At 49.8% G+C, this 13,889-nt stretch overlaps 5 protein-coding genes across 5 annotated transcripts; 1 reads left to right on the top strand and 4 right to left on the bottom strand.

The window, feature by feature from the left end:
• Window positions 1-1,637: 1,637 nt before the first annotated feature.
• KY384_007303 (uncharacterized protein) lies at window positions 1,638-3,083 on the top strand (the record flags this gene model as incomplete). Its single annotated transcript, XM_044815794.1, has 1 exon — window positions 1,638-3,083. One exon carries the CDS (start codon window positions 1,638-1,640, stop codon window positions 3,081-3,083), a length of 1,446 nt encoding a protein of 481 aa, XP_044667668.1.
• A 557-nt stretch (window positions 3,084-3,640) lies between these two features.
• Window positions 3,641-4,893, bottom strand: KY384_007302 (uncharacterized protein; the record flags this gene model as incomplete). Its single annotated transcript, XM_044815793.1, has 2 exons — window positions 3,641-4,106; window positions 4,709-4,893. The coding sequence occupies 2 exons, from the start codon at window positions 4,891-4,893 to the stop codon at window positions 3,641-3,643; spliced, it is 651 nt and encodes a 216-aa protein (XP_044667667.1).
• Window positions 4,894-5,467: 574 nt separating this feature from the next.
• Window positions 5,468-7,100, bottom strand: KY384_007301 (uncharacterized protein; the record flags this gene model as incomplete). Its single annotated transcript, XM_044815792.1, has 2 exons — window positions 5,468-6,685; window positions 6,741-7,100. 2 exons carry the CDS (start codon window positions 7,098-7,100, stop codon window positions 5,468-5,470), a joined length of 1,578 nt encoding a protein of 525 aa, XP_044667666.1.
• Window positions 7,101-8,312: 1,212 nt separating this feature from the next.
• On the bottom strand, window positions 8,313-9,385 carry KY384_007300 (uncharacterized protein; the record flags this gene model as incomplete). The annotated part of the gene is made up of 2 exons (XM_044815791.1): window positions 8,313-9,014; window positions 9,125-9,385. 2 exons carry the CDS (start codon window positions 9,383-9,385, stop codon window positions 8,313-8,315), a joined length of 963 nt encoding a protein of 320 aa, XP_044667665.1.
• Window positions 9,386-11,096: 1,711 nt separating this feature from the next.
• On the bottom strand, window positions 11,097-13,222 carry KY384_007299 (putative secondary metabolism biosynthetic enzyme; the record flags this gene model as incomplete). The annotated part of the gene is made up of 2 exons (XM_044815790.1): window positions 11,097-11,464; window positions 12,193-13,222. The coding sequence occupies 2 exons, from the start codon at window positions 13,220-13,222 to the stop codon at window positions 11,097-11,099; spliced, it is 1,398 nt and encodes a 465-aa protein (XP_044667664.1).
• Window positions 13,223-13,889: the final 667 nt, after the last annotated feature.

Here is a 13,889-nt window from a genome sequence, read left to right as displayed (position 1 = left end):
TAGCGTAGCCACTGGCAGTAAGAGCTACTCCACAAAGTTGCTAAACTCTGTCAATGAAGGCTCGTAGTTGCTTCAATCGCGTTATGGGCACTCACACTACATTGGGGATATGTTTTGACGTTGGCTGGATCACCTAGACTTTGTGCAGCTGCTAATGGCGAGGCAGTGACGACGAAAGCTAACGCTAGGTTGCGCCGCAAGGAAGGCATATTTCAAGTATTCTGGATGGTCTCTGCTATATATTCAAGCGCCGACTGTGGATTTCAAGACGAGGAATGCGATTTTCAAGTCAGGAGCAAGGTCAAAAGCATGGCTCATATATACATTATGATGCCTCTTCGTAACCCAGCACAATTTCATATATCGGCTACAGTATTTACGAGTCATTTACACTTTGCATTCTCAATCGAATAGTCAACCAATGAATTGCTTGCGCGTATAGCGATACGTCTCGGAGAAGCCAACCTGCAGCGGAGGCTGCAGGAACCCCTCGTATACGGGCCAGCAGTGACGTAGGATCGTCATGACTTCTATACCGAAGTGCTCCGTTTTCCTATCTCAGAACTGGATGAGCTTCACTTGTAATCGGAAAATTTGTGTCCGAGCTCGGTCGAGATGACTTCGCAACGTCACAACGATCAACACATTCTACCGCAACCCTTTCACCAGCTATGACTTCACTGTTCGATCAGTGATGATTTGACTACAAACTCGACTACAAACTCGGGCGCAACCATTCTATATTTTTGGGAAAAGTATGAATAGCATCTTGGGCAGAGTGAGCGGTTCAATATTCACATCAACACGCAGCTACCGTCGCAAAGTAAATTGTTGCCAATAATGCGACATTCAGTACGTACTGGACGTAGAAGGAAAGTCCTAAATTTCTTCGGCATTGGCTGCAGTCAGTCTCATATTATATTTTTCCTCGCATGAGGGCACGAGGAGCAGGAGCATATATGAGAATCCAAAGTTTACCCAAAAGCACATTGCCAATATAGACAGAAATAATAAAAGATCATTTGATGTGAGGTCCCTGGATGAAGAAGGCTGTGCCCCTTGTCGAGGCCTTCTTTAGCGTCGACGATGTGGCTGTGACATGCAAGCTAAGGGCTAAATAGACCGCTGCTTTGCTGATCGTGCATTAGCGTTTGGGCGCAGCTAGCCTTGTGGTGGTCGAACATCGAAATGATGACCTTGAACCTGACGACAAGATATTTCATGTTGTCTAAACCTTTCCTATCTACGAAGATCTAGTTGCTTCCGAGAGCGCAGCAAATTTGGAAGAGTCGAATGTGAAGAGCATAGCACTGCCAGCATCATTTGGCCAAAATTATGCGGTTGCTCCACACGACTAATCTTCAGCTTGTTGAGTTCTATGATAGCCAGATACCGCCATATGCAATCTTATCGCACACTTGGGGTAATGACGAGATTACATACGCTCAATTCGTCCAAGGCAGGCGTAATGATAAGATACTAAATGCTTGTCGCTTGGCAGCCTCTGAGTCTTGGAGCTATGTTTGGATCGATACATGCTGTATAGATAAGTCAAGTAGTATGCTTAGTCCAAGCCATACATGGTTGGAGAAGTTTGACCGATAGCAGGTGCCGAGTTATCAGAGGCGATCAATTCCATGTATAGCTGGTATCAGCAAGCAGGAATCTGCTACGCCTACCTGTCCGATTTGCACGTTGATGCTTCATTATCGCCTGAACCAGATCATCCAAAACGCTTTATTGAGAGTAAGTGGTTCACAAGAGGATGGACATTGCAGGAACTTCTCGCTCCAGACAAAGTGACGTTCTATGACGCCGAATGGAATGAGATTGGCAACAAAGAAATCCTGGAGGACGCAATTTCGTTGGCTACTGGTATAGAACGACGGTGTCTGAACAAGAAGGGCGTACCTGGGTCGGCTGCCAGAAATCTCTGGATGACCGAGGAAAGCGTCGCGACTCGAATGTCATGGGCTTCGTCTAGAGAAACTTCTAGGGTCGAAGATATGGCGTACTGTCTCCTCGGGCTCTTTGATGTCAATATGCCGCTTTTGTACGGTGAAGGAGAGAAAGCGTTCGTGAGGCTCCAACATGAGATAATACGTGGGTCCGACGACGAGTCCATCTTCGCGTGGACATGGGCTCCTTTTGGGCTTAGGAGAAGCGGCATATTGGCTCCTCATCCATCGGCCTTTAAACAATCTGCCAACATCGTAACATGCCCTCGGTCTTTCTATCTTACGCCCAACTCGTTTCACGAGATGACGAACAAAGGTCTACGGATCCAGTTGCCAGTGGTCGAGGAGAAGAAGTCAATTTTGAATGATAACGACTCACAAGGATCAAAATCTGCTCTTAAGTCGTTCAAGGTGGCACTTGCATGTCGCAGAGATACTGATGCAAATGCGAGACTCTGTATCTACCTGGAGCAAGAAGGGAACACTCCATGTTTTCGGGTCAAGCCTGACGCTCTTGATAAGTTTGAGGGAAAGAGTGTCAGCCTCCGAGATTTCTACATCACCTCGAAAATAACAATCCAGCCAATGGAGCATTTTCGTTCCAGAGTTTCTAGTTCAGATCCACCGAAGAACGATATCAAGGTCATCCTCACACCTAATGCAAAAGCGGAATTCCCAGACATATACGACCTCTCAGAGGATTCGCCATCCTTGCAGTCCAATGATTCGCAGACGCTGCTATCTCCCTCCCCTTCCCCTTCATTGACAGTATACAACGGCCTAGAGCGACGCGTTGGCCTGGACAACCTGAAGGGCACACAGATCTTGATCGATTGGACTCAATGGCCCGATTCAGATTTCGGACTTCCATTTCGTATCTGCAAATTGAAAAAGTCAGGGACGTTTGATAAGGGAATGCCGGAACAGGATGACCTTGAGACGCTTGCCAATCTGACGGCTACTCAATTACATACGTTCCTACATCCCTTGGGTGAGGATCGAAAATTGCAGGTGAAGATCAGACGGGAATTATCGTTCAGAGGCGCATGCCTCGCTTTAGTGCTGGATATCGATGTCACGAAGATGTTTCACAGTCACATATTCGATACCGGCTACACTGTATGATACTCAGCGCATCGAGACCAGAGAATCCAGTCCTGTACGATGTACGACATCTTTTTCAATCACTTGATGAAAGCATAGGTCAGGTCGAAGACAGGGGTTGAGTGCATTGGTAAGAAAGAAATATTATGCATTCGTAAATGCAAGGTTACAATGACATGTAAATGACATCGCCTTGCGTGGAAGCTGAACCGGGTAGATAGAGTTGCATCCCGTAGAAGAGTAAGGGGCATTTGGAGCACGAGGGCACTCTAAGTAGACCAATACAACGCTTTTCATTCCTTGACTCGCATCGGAATTTAGCTACCATTGAATCCTCGTCCAGCGTATCGAAAAGATGATAAAGACAAGCAGAACGAGTATTACAGTCTGCGCTCCTGACCAATCCCCAACACAACACGGCTAGAGCTAATTGATGAGTGACTTCTTTTGCTAACGCCATCTGAGATGCGGATGCCAGAAGATGACATCGATGACCATATCCAATGTACTTAATCCCATAGTATGTGCTGCAACGTATATACTCTCCACAAACATAGCATGAAGCCAACCTCAAGCACCTACTCCGTTGATTTTAGAGCTCCTGCATATGGCGTCAGAGACGGCGTAGCTTTCATATACCCAACTCTAACTCTAATACGCTGCTCCTCGCCCAGCATAACCTCCCCTCCAGTATAATAAGGCTCTGCTTTATGCGCACAATCTGCAGCCACCCCGAATGCCGCATGATGGATCTCTTCCCAATCAGCAGCATCAACAGCGTCGGGTGGTTGCAAGTCGACCCAGACTTTGCACGCATTGAGTTGATAAAAACTCGCAGGTAAGTGCTGTGGTGAGTCTGCGGGAGCAGAGTTAGAGAATTCGAGCCGCTGGCCGAAGTATTTGTCGGTTTGGTAGAAGAGTAGATCAGCGGCGGCGATGCACGCTTGACTCTTTGCGAGGCCGGGATTGCTGCTTTCATGATTGTAGCAGGTGATCTTTCCTTCTGAGGTCAGATTGGTGGGTGTGCCGGTGGTGCTGGTGACGCTGGTTATCTGAGCAGGGCTTGGCATTGCATTTGCCAGGTGGATGTTGGTAAGGTATATGAAGATGAAAAGAATGATGTAAGATAGTGAGAACATGTTGATTGAAGTACTACAACGCTCGTTTTTAGGAGGCAAGAATCGTAGTAAAGTTTTTCACCAATGAAGTGCGAAAGTGAATTATTCCTGATAACCGGACTGGATGAAGTGAAAGAATGTGATGGACGGACCTGACCGATACTCATATATTTTCATGATGCTGGAGAACGTGTCTTGCTTCTATAAATAACAACACAATGTCTAAGTTGGCCTGTCCACAACAGACTATGATTTACAGATCTCCAACTCTTCCCAGGTGGTCGATGTTGTAAGTCTCACTCTTCGTTGGGTTGGATGTTTCAAACTCTACCATCCAAGTGCGCACCGCATAATCTGATCTTGGCGACTGTTCAAAACTTGCTATAACGTAAAACGAGTCTCTTCTTCATATGAAAGGTGCTTCGATTGTCTGGAGGTAGGATACACACGTTTGGAAAAAACGGTTGGCAAACGGCGACGCATCCCATGTAATATAAAGATGGAACACCAGCAGAAAGCGATTGTCACCTTCTGTTGTCTGCTTTGACAGCTGAATCTAGTAGATATTTCAAACCTAGAATCCCACACGGGCAGTTATTAGCTTTTGTTCCTGGGTCATTGGGGCTCCCACCACTGAGATCATCTATACGTTTTGAGTTTCGCCACCTTTGAACAACTCGTCTTTGATCGTTGGCACCCAAGTTTTGCGGCATGCGAGTATCACTAGCGGACGTATACCTCATCTGTGCCCTATTTTGATTGTTTCGGGCCGGACTGGCTAAGAGTCGAGTTCTCCGTTGGAGACGCCAGAATGAAAGGCGTCATTGATTTCTGTAGGAAACGAGACACTGATGCAGAGACCGTCGAATACCGGTCAAGAGCTAAACTAATACCCGCCTTTATTGCGGATGAGATCTGCGAGACAATGACTATCTTGAGAAGTCGATGACTGAGAGATGCCCTAGTAACATATTGGTTGCGCGTTAAGAGGGTTTATGCTCCTCGCGACGTATAGAAGGTACTTGTTTTTCTGAGAGATAACCGCGGACGAACCGCGATACCGCCTGTGCGATATACATTGAGTCGTCCCAAGCTACATTTGGGCTTTGAGAAACCATGACACAGTAGGTCGAAACTCCAAGTCGTCCCTTGCGCTTACTAACATTTACAGGAACACAACCTCTAGGGACACTCTACCTAGGAGATGCCTTCTCCATGGGAAGACCTCTCAAGAGACAACTTCTCTCCTCAACACCTCCACCAGGAGACTCAGTGCCACTCCCCACCTCACTTCCCAAACTCCACCACCAACATATTACTCTCCCGACTCGGCATCGGATTAAACACATCATAACAAACATCGATATCCCTCACCCTCTCCGTCCCCTTCAACCTCATCCCCCTCCCAAACCTGCGAAACACATTCGCCAACCCGGTCAACACCTCCGCCCGCCCCAGCTCCATCCCCACACACTGCCGACTGCCCTTCCCAAACGCCAGAATATACCGCTGCAATCTCTGCCCCTCGCTCGCCAACGGCAACCACCTCTCGGGCCGAAACGCATACGGGTCAGGAAAGATGTCTGGATTATTGTGGACGTGCACGGACGTCATACCCACAGGCGTGCCTGCGGGGATCTCCACATTCTGGAAATGCAGAGAGCGGTCGGGGCAGATCCGCTGCAGTCGGTGCGTCACCCCGTGGAAGTTGCGGAGGGTCTCGAACCAGATGGCGAGAAGGTAGTCGATACTCTCCAACTGTTTCAGGTTCGGCGGCGCGTCGGGGTCCGGGATCGCCGCTTCCAGTGCTGACATCAGCTTTGAGTGGATGGGAGGGTTGGCGAGGATGTGATACGTCGCATGCTTCAGCGCGTGGCTGCTAGTCAGGGTGCCGGCGCCGATGGCGATTTGAGCGGCGCCGGCGACGCGGATAATGGTCTTTTCCGAGGAGGGCATGCGTGAGTCGAGGATTGCTTCCATCAGGGAGGGCCGGCCTGTGCTTTCTTTGTAGTCGCTTGTTCCTTGGCGACGGGCGATGATTTCGGTGGTTTGGCGTTTTAGGAGTTCCATCTGTTGGAGTACCAGGTAGGTTTCTGGGGAGGTGTATTTTGTCACCCACATTGGCATGCTGCTGAGGAAGGGGTACAGCCAGCCGAATTGTTTCAGCGTGTGGCTGATTTTGGATAGCGCCATCCAGGCTTGGTAGTGGTCTTGGTCGAACGAGGGTTGGTCGAGGTAGGTGGTACCTGCTGGGAAGGAGTACTCGGATATTACGTCGACGGTCAGACAGGCGTAGGCGTATGTCATGATGACTGGCTTGCCTGCGTCGCGATGTTCGGCTAATCGATCGCACAGTTTGTTGACGCAGCTTTGAATTAGGAGAGGTTGTAGACGAGATACTGACTGCTTGGAGAAGTAGGGGTTCCATGGCTCTCGGCGCATGCGATGCTTATCATGATCGAGGGTGTCGAAGGCGGAGTTGTCTTGCTGGCCAAACATGCGCATCTACCCTTTCCTTTCAGCAGGAGAAGCCAGGCATCAGGACGTACGATCGACTTACCGACCAAAACCATTTGTTGCTCTTGCGCTTGTTGGAGTGGACATACAACTCTTCATGGAATTCAGGGTCCATGATATGCACTTCGAACGGATTGATGCGAATGATTGGACCATAGATCGCATGATAGTCTGCGATCTTCCAAGTGTATTTTCCCCCAAGAACGACATCATAATAGAATTCATTCCAGAACGTGAGTTTCGCGAACCAAGGACCTGGTATATGGGCAATCGGGGTGAGATACAGACGCCAAATAGCACCATAGAGGGTATATATAAACAGCGCAGCAAGAGCGATCAAGGTGATGTAAATGCCCGAAGTCTTTGAATTTCCAAGGGCATCTCTCAATGTAATTGACGACATTCTTACAATGACAGGTCTCTGGCGATCAGCGCAGTGCGTCTATCTGATAAAAAAAACGACACACATTTAACACCAAGAGAAGCAAGTGGTCAAGAGACGCAGTGGAGGAACGTGGGGTCATTGTCCTCTTTTAAAGACTGTGGCAGACGGCGCCGTCCACGCGCTATCACCGGCACCAGAGGCCTAGCTCGAGCGGTGTGATAGGGCCAACCACAATGCAAACTCTTGGGGCTATATCTGGTACGTCCAAAGGGCATTCTTCGCATCTGCCTGCTGAACAACAAGCTGAGAAGGACTGCGAATCTATATTGAGGAGTTCCAGATAGGGATTGGTAGCGATTCGGCATATTTATGTGTGTCTGGCTCGAGGTGTCTCGCAGATGGCCCATCCTTTCCCGACGTTCTAGGCCTTTTCATGGGCTTCACTGGCCCAAAGCCACCCGCTATTAGACACCTTGCCAAGGACGGTCAGCACGTCATTTTAGGCGGGGAGATAGGGAGCCTTGAAATGCTTGATCGTTTTGCAACTTGCTTCCCTGCATTCCCTTAAGGCGTTGTAAGTCTCTCTAGTACAGCGCAATGGGCACCATAGTAGACAAAGCGAGCTGGAAAAGGCGGAACGCAGAACAGGCTGTGCGGTCTGCTAGTGTCCGTCTAACAGACGAGCATCAAACACAATGTGGGTTATTGCTGCTTGATGATTAAGACATTACATTCCATAGCTTTCTGGCATTGGCACCAGCACCAGATGCAATACTGTGCCTCTATTCCCTGCGGAGCGTTGTTGCTTTAGAAGCTGTTGCTATTGTCTGCACATCTTCGCATGGCGAGACCAGAGCGTACAGTCAGTATGTAAGGGCGCTCTATCGCCAGAACCCGCCTTTTTCACAATGCAAATCTTCATCATGCTTGTTCACGTCGCCGCCCTAAGCACTGCAAGAGCGTAGCTGGTGTCTGATAAGTATGGAACCGTATTTACATTGCTGGAAGAGGGCGTCGAAGAAATGGGATCGTAGCCAATATACGAGGTGAGGGCAGCCAGAAGTGGAAGTTGACGAGGAGCAGATTACCGGACATAGTAATTGACAGGCGCACATACAGCGCAGCGACCTCAACTCCAGGAAAGGCTGAGACAGAAATAGACCAAAAGCACAGCCCTAATTCTATGATACGATTTGATGAAAGGTCCTCCATACGCCATCATTTTCGCCATCATTTTCCCTTGTGCGCCTCTCTGATCATCCTTCCCATAGCCTTCTCGAAAGTCTCCGGCCTCCTCCCCAGCAACCTCTCCAGTCTCTTCGAAGGAACCGCAGTCTCGCCCGCCTCCACAGCCTTGAAACTCGTCGCCCACTTCAACGGAACATCCACCTCGCCATGCGAATCAAGATTGTCCTGAACCACCGGATCACACGCATACTCATCAATACCCACCTTATGCACCGCCATCCTATCTCCCGCAATCGACCCCAGAATCTGCACCGTCTCCGCAAGACTATACGCCCTCGGACCCGACAACAGCACCACGCGATTCTCATACTCCCTCACATCACGCCCCTTACAATACCGCTCCACCAATTTCGCAGTCGCCTCTCCCAAATCGTCAATGCTCGCCCACGCGAGCCCAGGCCCTTTGCCATCACAGAGAATCCGCAAATCCATCGTCGACCCGCGCAAGTCGGGAAAGCCCATGTACATAGGGAAGGACTCGGCGTACAACCCCTCTCGGATGGCTGTGAAGGAGAAACCGGGTTTCTGCACCATGAGCAGTTTCAGATAGGCTTCGGTTTGCAGATGGGCTTGCATCACGTGCGCGATGGAGGTGGGCGTGCAGTCGCCGCCGAAGGCGAGGGAGGTGTAGAAGATGTGCGAAACGCCTGCTGCGACGGCGGCGATGATGGCGGTCTTGTGAGCCTGCATGTTACGTTGGTAAATCAACTACTGTCCCACCACCTCTCTCCTCGCTTCCCACATCTTTTCATCCCCAGTGCTAGGTAAGCTAGGTAGGGAGACGGCAAACTCACCTCGACGCGATGCTCGATCTCCAAGCTCGGATACGAAATCAGCACCAGATGCGAAATCCCCTTGAAGACATGATGCAGCGATTCCAGATCGTCGTAGTCGGCTTGCCGCGTCGCCGCGCCCGCGTTGATCACCTCCGGCGCGATTTTGTCCGGGTTCCTCGAAATCAAAATCACGTCGGCCGGATCGACGTGTTTGCTGAGGTGCGTGTAGATGCTGGTGCCCAATTTTCCTGACGCGGGGAAGACGCCTATGCGATGCATTATTATTTTTTTATTGAGTCGTTAGGGGGTTGTCTTGTCGTAATGGATGATGAAATGCATTTCTTTGATTTTTTTAGCTAGGGGGATAGTTGTGATATGGGAGGAGTGGCTGCCCGCAAACATGTTCGCCGAGGAGGCACGTGACGTCATCGTTGCGGATTTCGCGGGTGCGATGCTGACGGGCTGGGCTGCGGGCTGGTGATGGGCGGAGTGCGCAAGTGAAAGGTACACCCGAGACTTGAAAGCTTGGATCCGAGTTTAGGTTATCTGATGGGCCCAAGATAGTTGTTGCATGCGAGCAAAGTCGCCGGGTTGGGTTTTGTGATCTATTAATACTACCATCGGTCCATCACATCCTTGTTTGTTGTGGCCTGTTTTCTCGACAATAAGAAGCGAGGAAGGTTTCAAAGGTGCCTTGTTCAATTCAAATCACCTGCGATAAAATTCATAGCGTTTGTTTTGCACCTTTATCTGACAATTCAGCCTCGGTCTTGAACGGCAAAACAGGCCAGAATGATGCTTGCAGGGCTAGGGCGGCCTTCTTCCTTCAAGGTAAAACGTTAAGGTAAGCTTGATAATATGAGACACGTGGCGCAGGAGAGTCTAGACCTCTGTCGATCCCCTAGACATGATTGCTTCGCGACGGCGAACGTTGCGGGTTTCCACTTCGCTTGCCGTGAGAGAGTCAAGGTCAGGATCAGGTGCTTCTTCTTATTCACGGCATTTCGGGACGTCATAGGACTTGTCTAGGCCTGCAACTCTAGATAAAAGTTGTTGAGAAGGACTCATTTTACATTTAACGCAACAGAGACTACGTCTCAGGCCTCCGGGCAACAATCTCTAGTCTGTTGCTCGGGGAACTTGCTACTAGAGAAGAAATCCCAGTCATCACGACTTGTTACCTGCTTCTATCACGACTTCTTTGTATGGAGTTGAGAAGGGCGCCCTGTTCTGACCAGGGATGTCGCAAAGCGTTCGGTTGGAGGAAAGTATATCAGGTCGGCATCCCCAGCTCTACGACAAAATTGGACTGGCATGCACACAAGCAACCAATTAATGAGAGGCCTGAACAAAAATCATCACAAGCTATGAGAGAGAGCGCGACTAACGTCTCATGAACGGAGAAGGCCTCTCTCTGTTGTACAGAGCAGTGGCGTGACTTAAACGTTTGGTATTGTTGTAAGTGCGATTGTTTTGATTAATGTGAGAGATAGGAAACAGCTTTCATATCGGACATTCATGACTTGGAGTGTCTGGGGAAATATTAGTACAGACTGTGAGGACCGTCCTAAGAAACACTTCGTGAATGAAGAAGGCTCTATTTCTTGCACAGAGGCGAAGGGTGCGAATGTAGATGCTGGCACTGGTGAGAATGCACCTCTTCTTTGAATCTGGAGAATCAGGACATTCTTGCGGAGACGAAATATGAAGGAGAGATGACCAATGTGGTATGAATTGTGGAGAAGTCCGTGTCTCCATGTGTGTTCTACTACCTATCTACCCATTCACCCTCATGATGCCCCAGGAGTATTAATGCTAGTTTATGTGTTCTTCCATCGAGTCACGGCCCGTTGAAGCTATTGTGCATTGGCAGCACTGCTTTCGGCATTACCTCCAATCTATTTGGGTGGGATATTGCATTTCTCGGAGATGAATTTTCCATGCACATGTTCGAAAGCTCCTACCTGTGAAGTACGTTAGATTCAGGTCGCTAGAAAGACTCTCTTGACGAGCAGAGAATATATACCCTTAGCCTCTCTTGCGCATTGTGGTCGTACACAAATTTGCGCATCTCATCACTTAGTTCGCCGAAATCTTTCTTAGCTGCTGCTTTTGCCTCTTCATCGTTTGCTCTGACGGCATTCACTAATCTCGTGAGTGGCTCGTCGTATTGGCGCCCATAAGACTGTTGTGCCTCTTTGAATTTGGCCCTTTCTTCCAGGATCATATTTTCGTTCATCTCGCGACATTTATCCTTGTTGAGATGTTCGGAGCCTGAATCGCAGCCACCACACCCCAAAGGATCACCTTTGGCCATGATCACGCCTTGTTTAAGTAACAAAAGTCTTGAGTTCGGTTCTTGTCGATTTGATTTTTCCTGAGATCGAAGGTTGAATGAACAATGTGAAGAACAAAGACTTCATGTCATAGACTATATAGATTTGGGGGACCCTTGTACACGTAACACTCTATGGGCGCATTCCTTCGAGGCCCAGTGAAGGCGTTATTTCGAGTGTTCGATCCGGCGTCTCAAACAGCGCGGTATGCAACTTCCCCGCGAGTCATCACTCAAGTTGAGCGTAACTCTTGCCCAGTGGTGCACTGCCTATTTCACAATTGCTTAGAGCTCTGGAGCTTTCTCGTGCTATTGAACCATCGGTACTCAAGGCATATGCATGATTCCCAACCAAAATGTTGAGCCAAGCACGTCTATTTTGCATCTTGAGATGATTCACCCCAGAGCAGTGATCTGTCGAATAGATTTGGATGCTATACGAATGGCTGCAGGATCCGAAACCGCCTCATGAACGCCAACGAATGATTACCGATGGTAGGTGACGTACGAAATCTAATGAGACGTCTCAACTCAACAAATTACTTCCCAATCGTCCGTTCAGTAGAGGCTCACATCCGCAACCTTCCAGTAATCTCAAAAATTGCAGACAAATAAAACAAATCTCTGGGATAAGGCTACTGCAGAACGAGAATATGCTAATATTACGGAGACCCTATGAGAAGTAAGATTCACGGGTCTCTAGACTCGTGCTCAGGCTTTGCGAGGTGCTGTTCCTACAATTCCGACGGACCATCCACCACAATCTTTCCCCGCGCCCTTCCAGTCTTCAACTTCTCGAACGCCTTCACAGCCTCCTCATACTTGAACCTAGAATCAATGACTGCCTTCACCTTCCCCTGCGTCATCCACTCAGCCATCTTCTCAAAATCTTCCGTCTTATGCGCCGGAAAGAAGCCTTCCACCTTCCCCTTCACGCCCCCCAAGAAACCAGGCAACAGCTTTCTCTTCAAGATATCCTTCAGTCCCTGCAACGTCGGTTCTCCCCCGACAATCACATATGAAGCCTCCTTCTTCATAAACTCATGACACCCCAACACCAACTCCTCATTCGTCCCCACATTATCAACCGCATGATCAAACCCACCCTCTTTCTCCCTCAACCCCTTCAACACCTCCACCACATTCTCCGTCCGATAATCCACCACCCGATCGACCCCCAAACCCTTCACAAACTCCACATTCCCCGTCCCACACGTCGCCACGACATAACACCCCATCGTCTTCGCAAACTGCACGCTAAACACCCCCACGCCCCCGCTGCCACCATTCACGAAAACCCGATCCCCAGCTTTCACCCGCGGCACAATACTCTGATACGCCGTCGTCCCCGCCACCCCAACCGTCGCCGCATCCACCACCTCCATCCCCTCAGGCAGTGCCGCCACCGCCTGCAACCCGGCGACGGCGTACTCGCCCAGCGCGCCCCCCGCGACGGGGTTGTTGCCCGCGCACCCAAACACCATCTGTCCGGCCTTCAGCGGGGAGTCCTTGGCGGGCGTGATGAGTCGGCCGCAGAAGTCGATGCCGGGGGTGGCGGGGAGGCCGACGGCCAGGCGCGCGACCCCGGGGATTTGAGCGGGTTTGTAGTCCACGGGGTTCAGGGCCATGGCGCTGATGCGGACGAGGTGTTGGTTTGGCTTTAGTTTTGGGAGGGCGGCGGAGGGATTGATTTTGAGGTTCTTCTCCAGGCCGCCGCTGGTGGAGGAGTATTGCCATGCTCGCATTGTCTTGGGAGGGGGAGAGGGTGATGCGTCTGCCATTATGTGCTGTTGAGTTCTGCTTCTTAGTTCGCCTGTATTGCGTCCTTGCGATTTTGCGTATGGCTTGAATAGGATTAGGAGCGTTGTTAATGTGTACAGGAAAATGTGGAGAGTGCTGACGTCATGCAATCTTAAGATGATGTGTGGGTCGCGAGAGGGGTATCTTCTCCTTCTGACTTGAGAGAATGAGATACTTGATCATCTTCGTGGTCTATATATGTGTCCACCCGTAGCGGTGAGGTCAAACAGATTGGAGGGGACATGTCTTGTTTACGAGTACGAACTTACGGCAGGCTAGTCTCACACCAATTAGCCAAGCCCCCTTTATCAGCACCACCAACATTGCCCCGTGCCCGACGCAGGGATTTGGTCGTCTGTTGGACTTGATGCACATAGCTCTGAGCTAAAGATAAACTGGTCAAAAATATTCTGACGTCCTGATACAATGCACCACCGTGACGTCACCAGATGCTGCTCCTACCTTAGCGACCTGAGTGTTCCACATTTGATGCCCAGCCTTCGGCCTTGGCATGCAATTTCTCAATCGCCCTCCCTTTTCATTTTGAAATGACGTGTCCCCAAATGATCCAAGACCTCCTCACCATGCCTGCGCACAGCATTTGCGGCAGACAGCATAGAGTATGGATTTCTGAGTAGGTCCAACATT

Source organism: Bacidia gigantensis, assembly GCF_019456465.1.
Source record: "Bacidia gigantensis strain McMullin 20006 chromosome Unknown contig_255, whole genome shotgun sequence".
Classification (NCBI taxonomy): Eukaryota; Fungi; Ascomycota; class Lecanoromycetes; order Lecanorales; family Ramalinaceae; genus Bacidia; species Bacidia gigantensis.
This window is presented reverse-complemented; position numbering and strand designations above follow the sequence as displayed.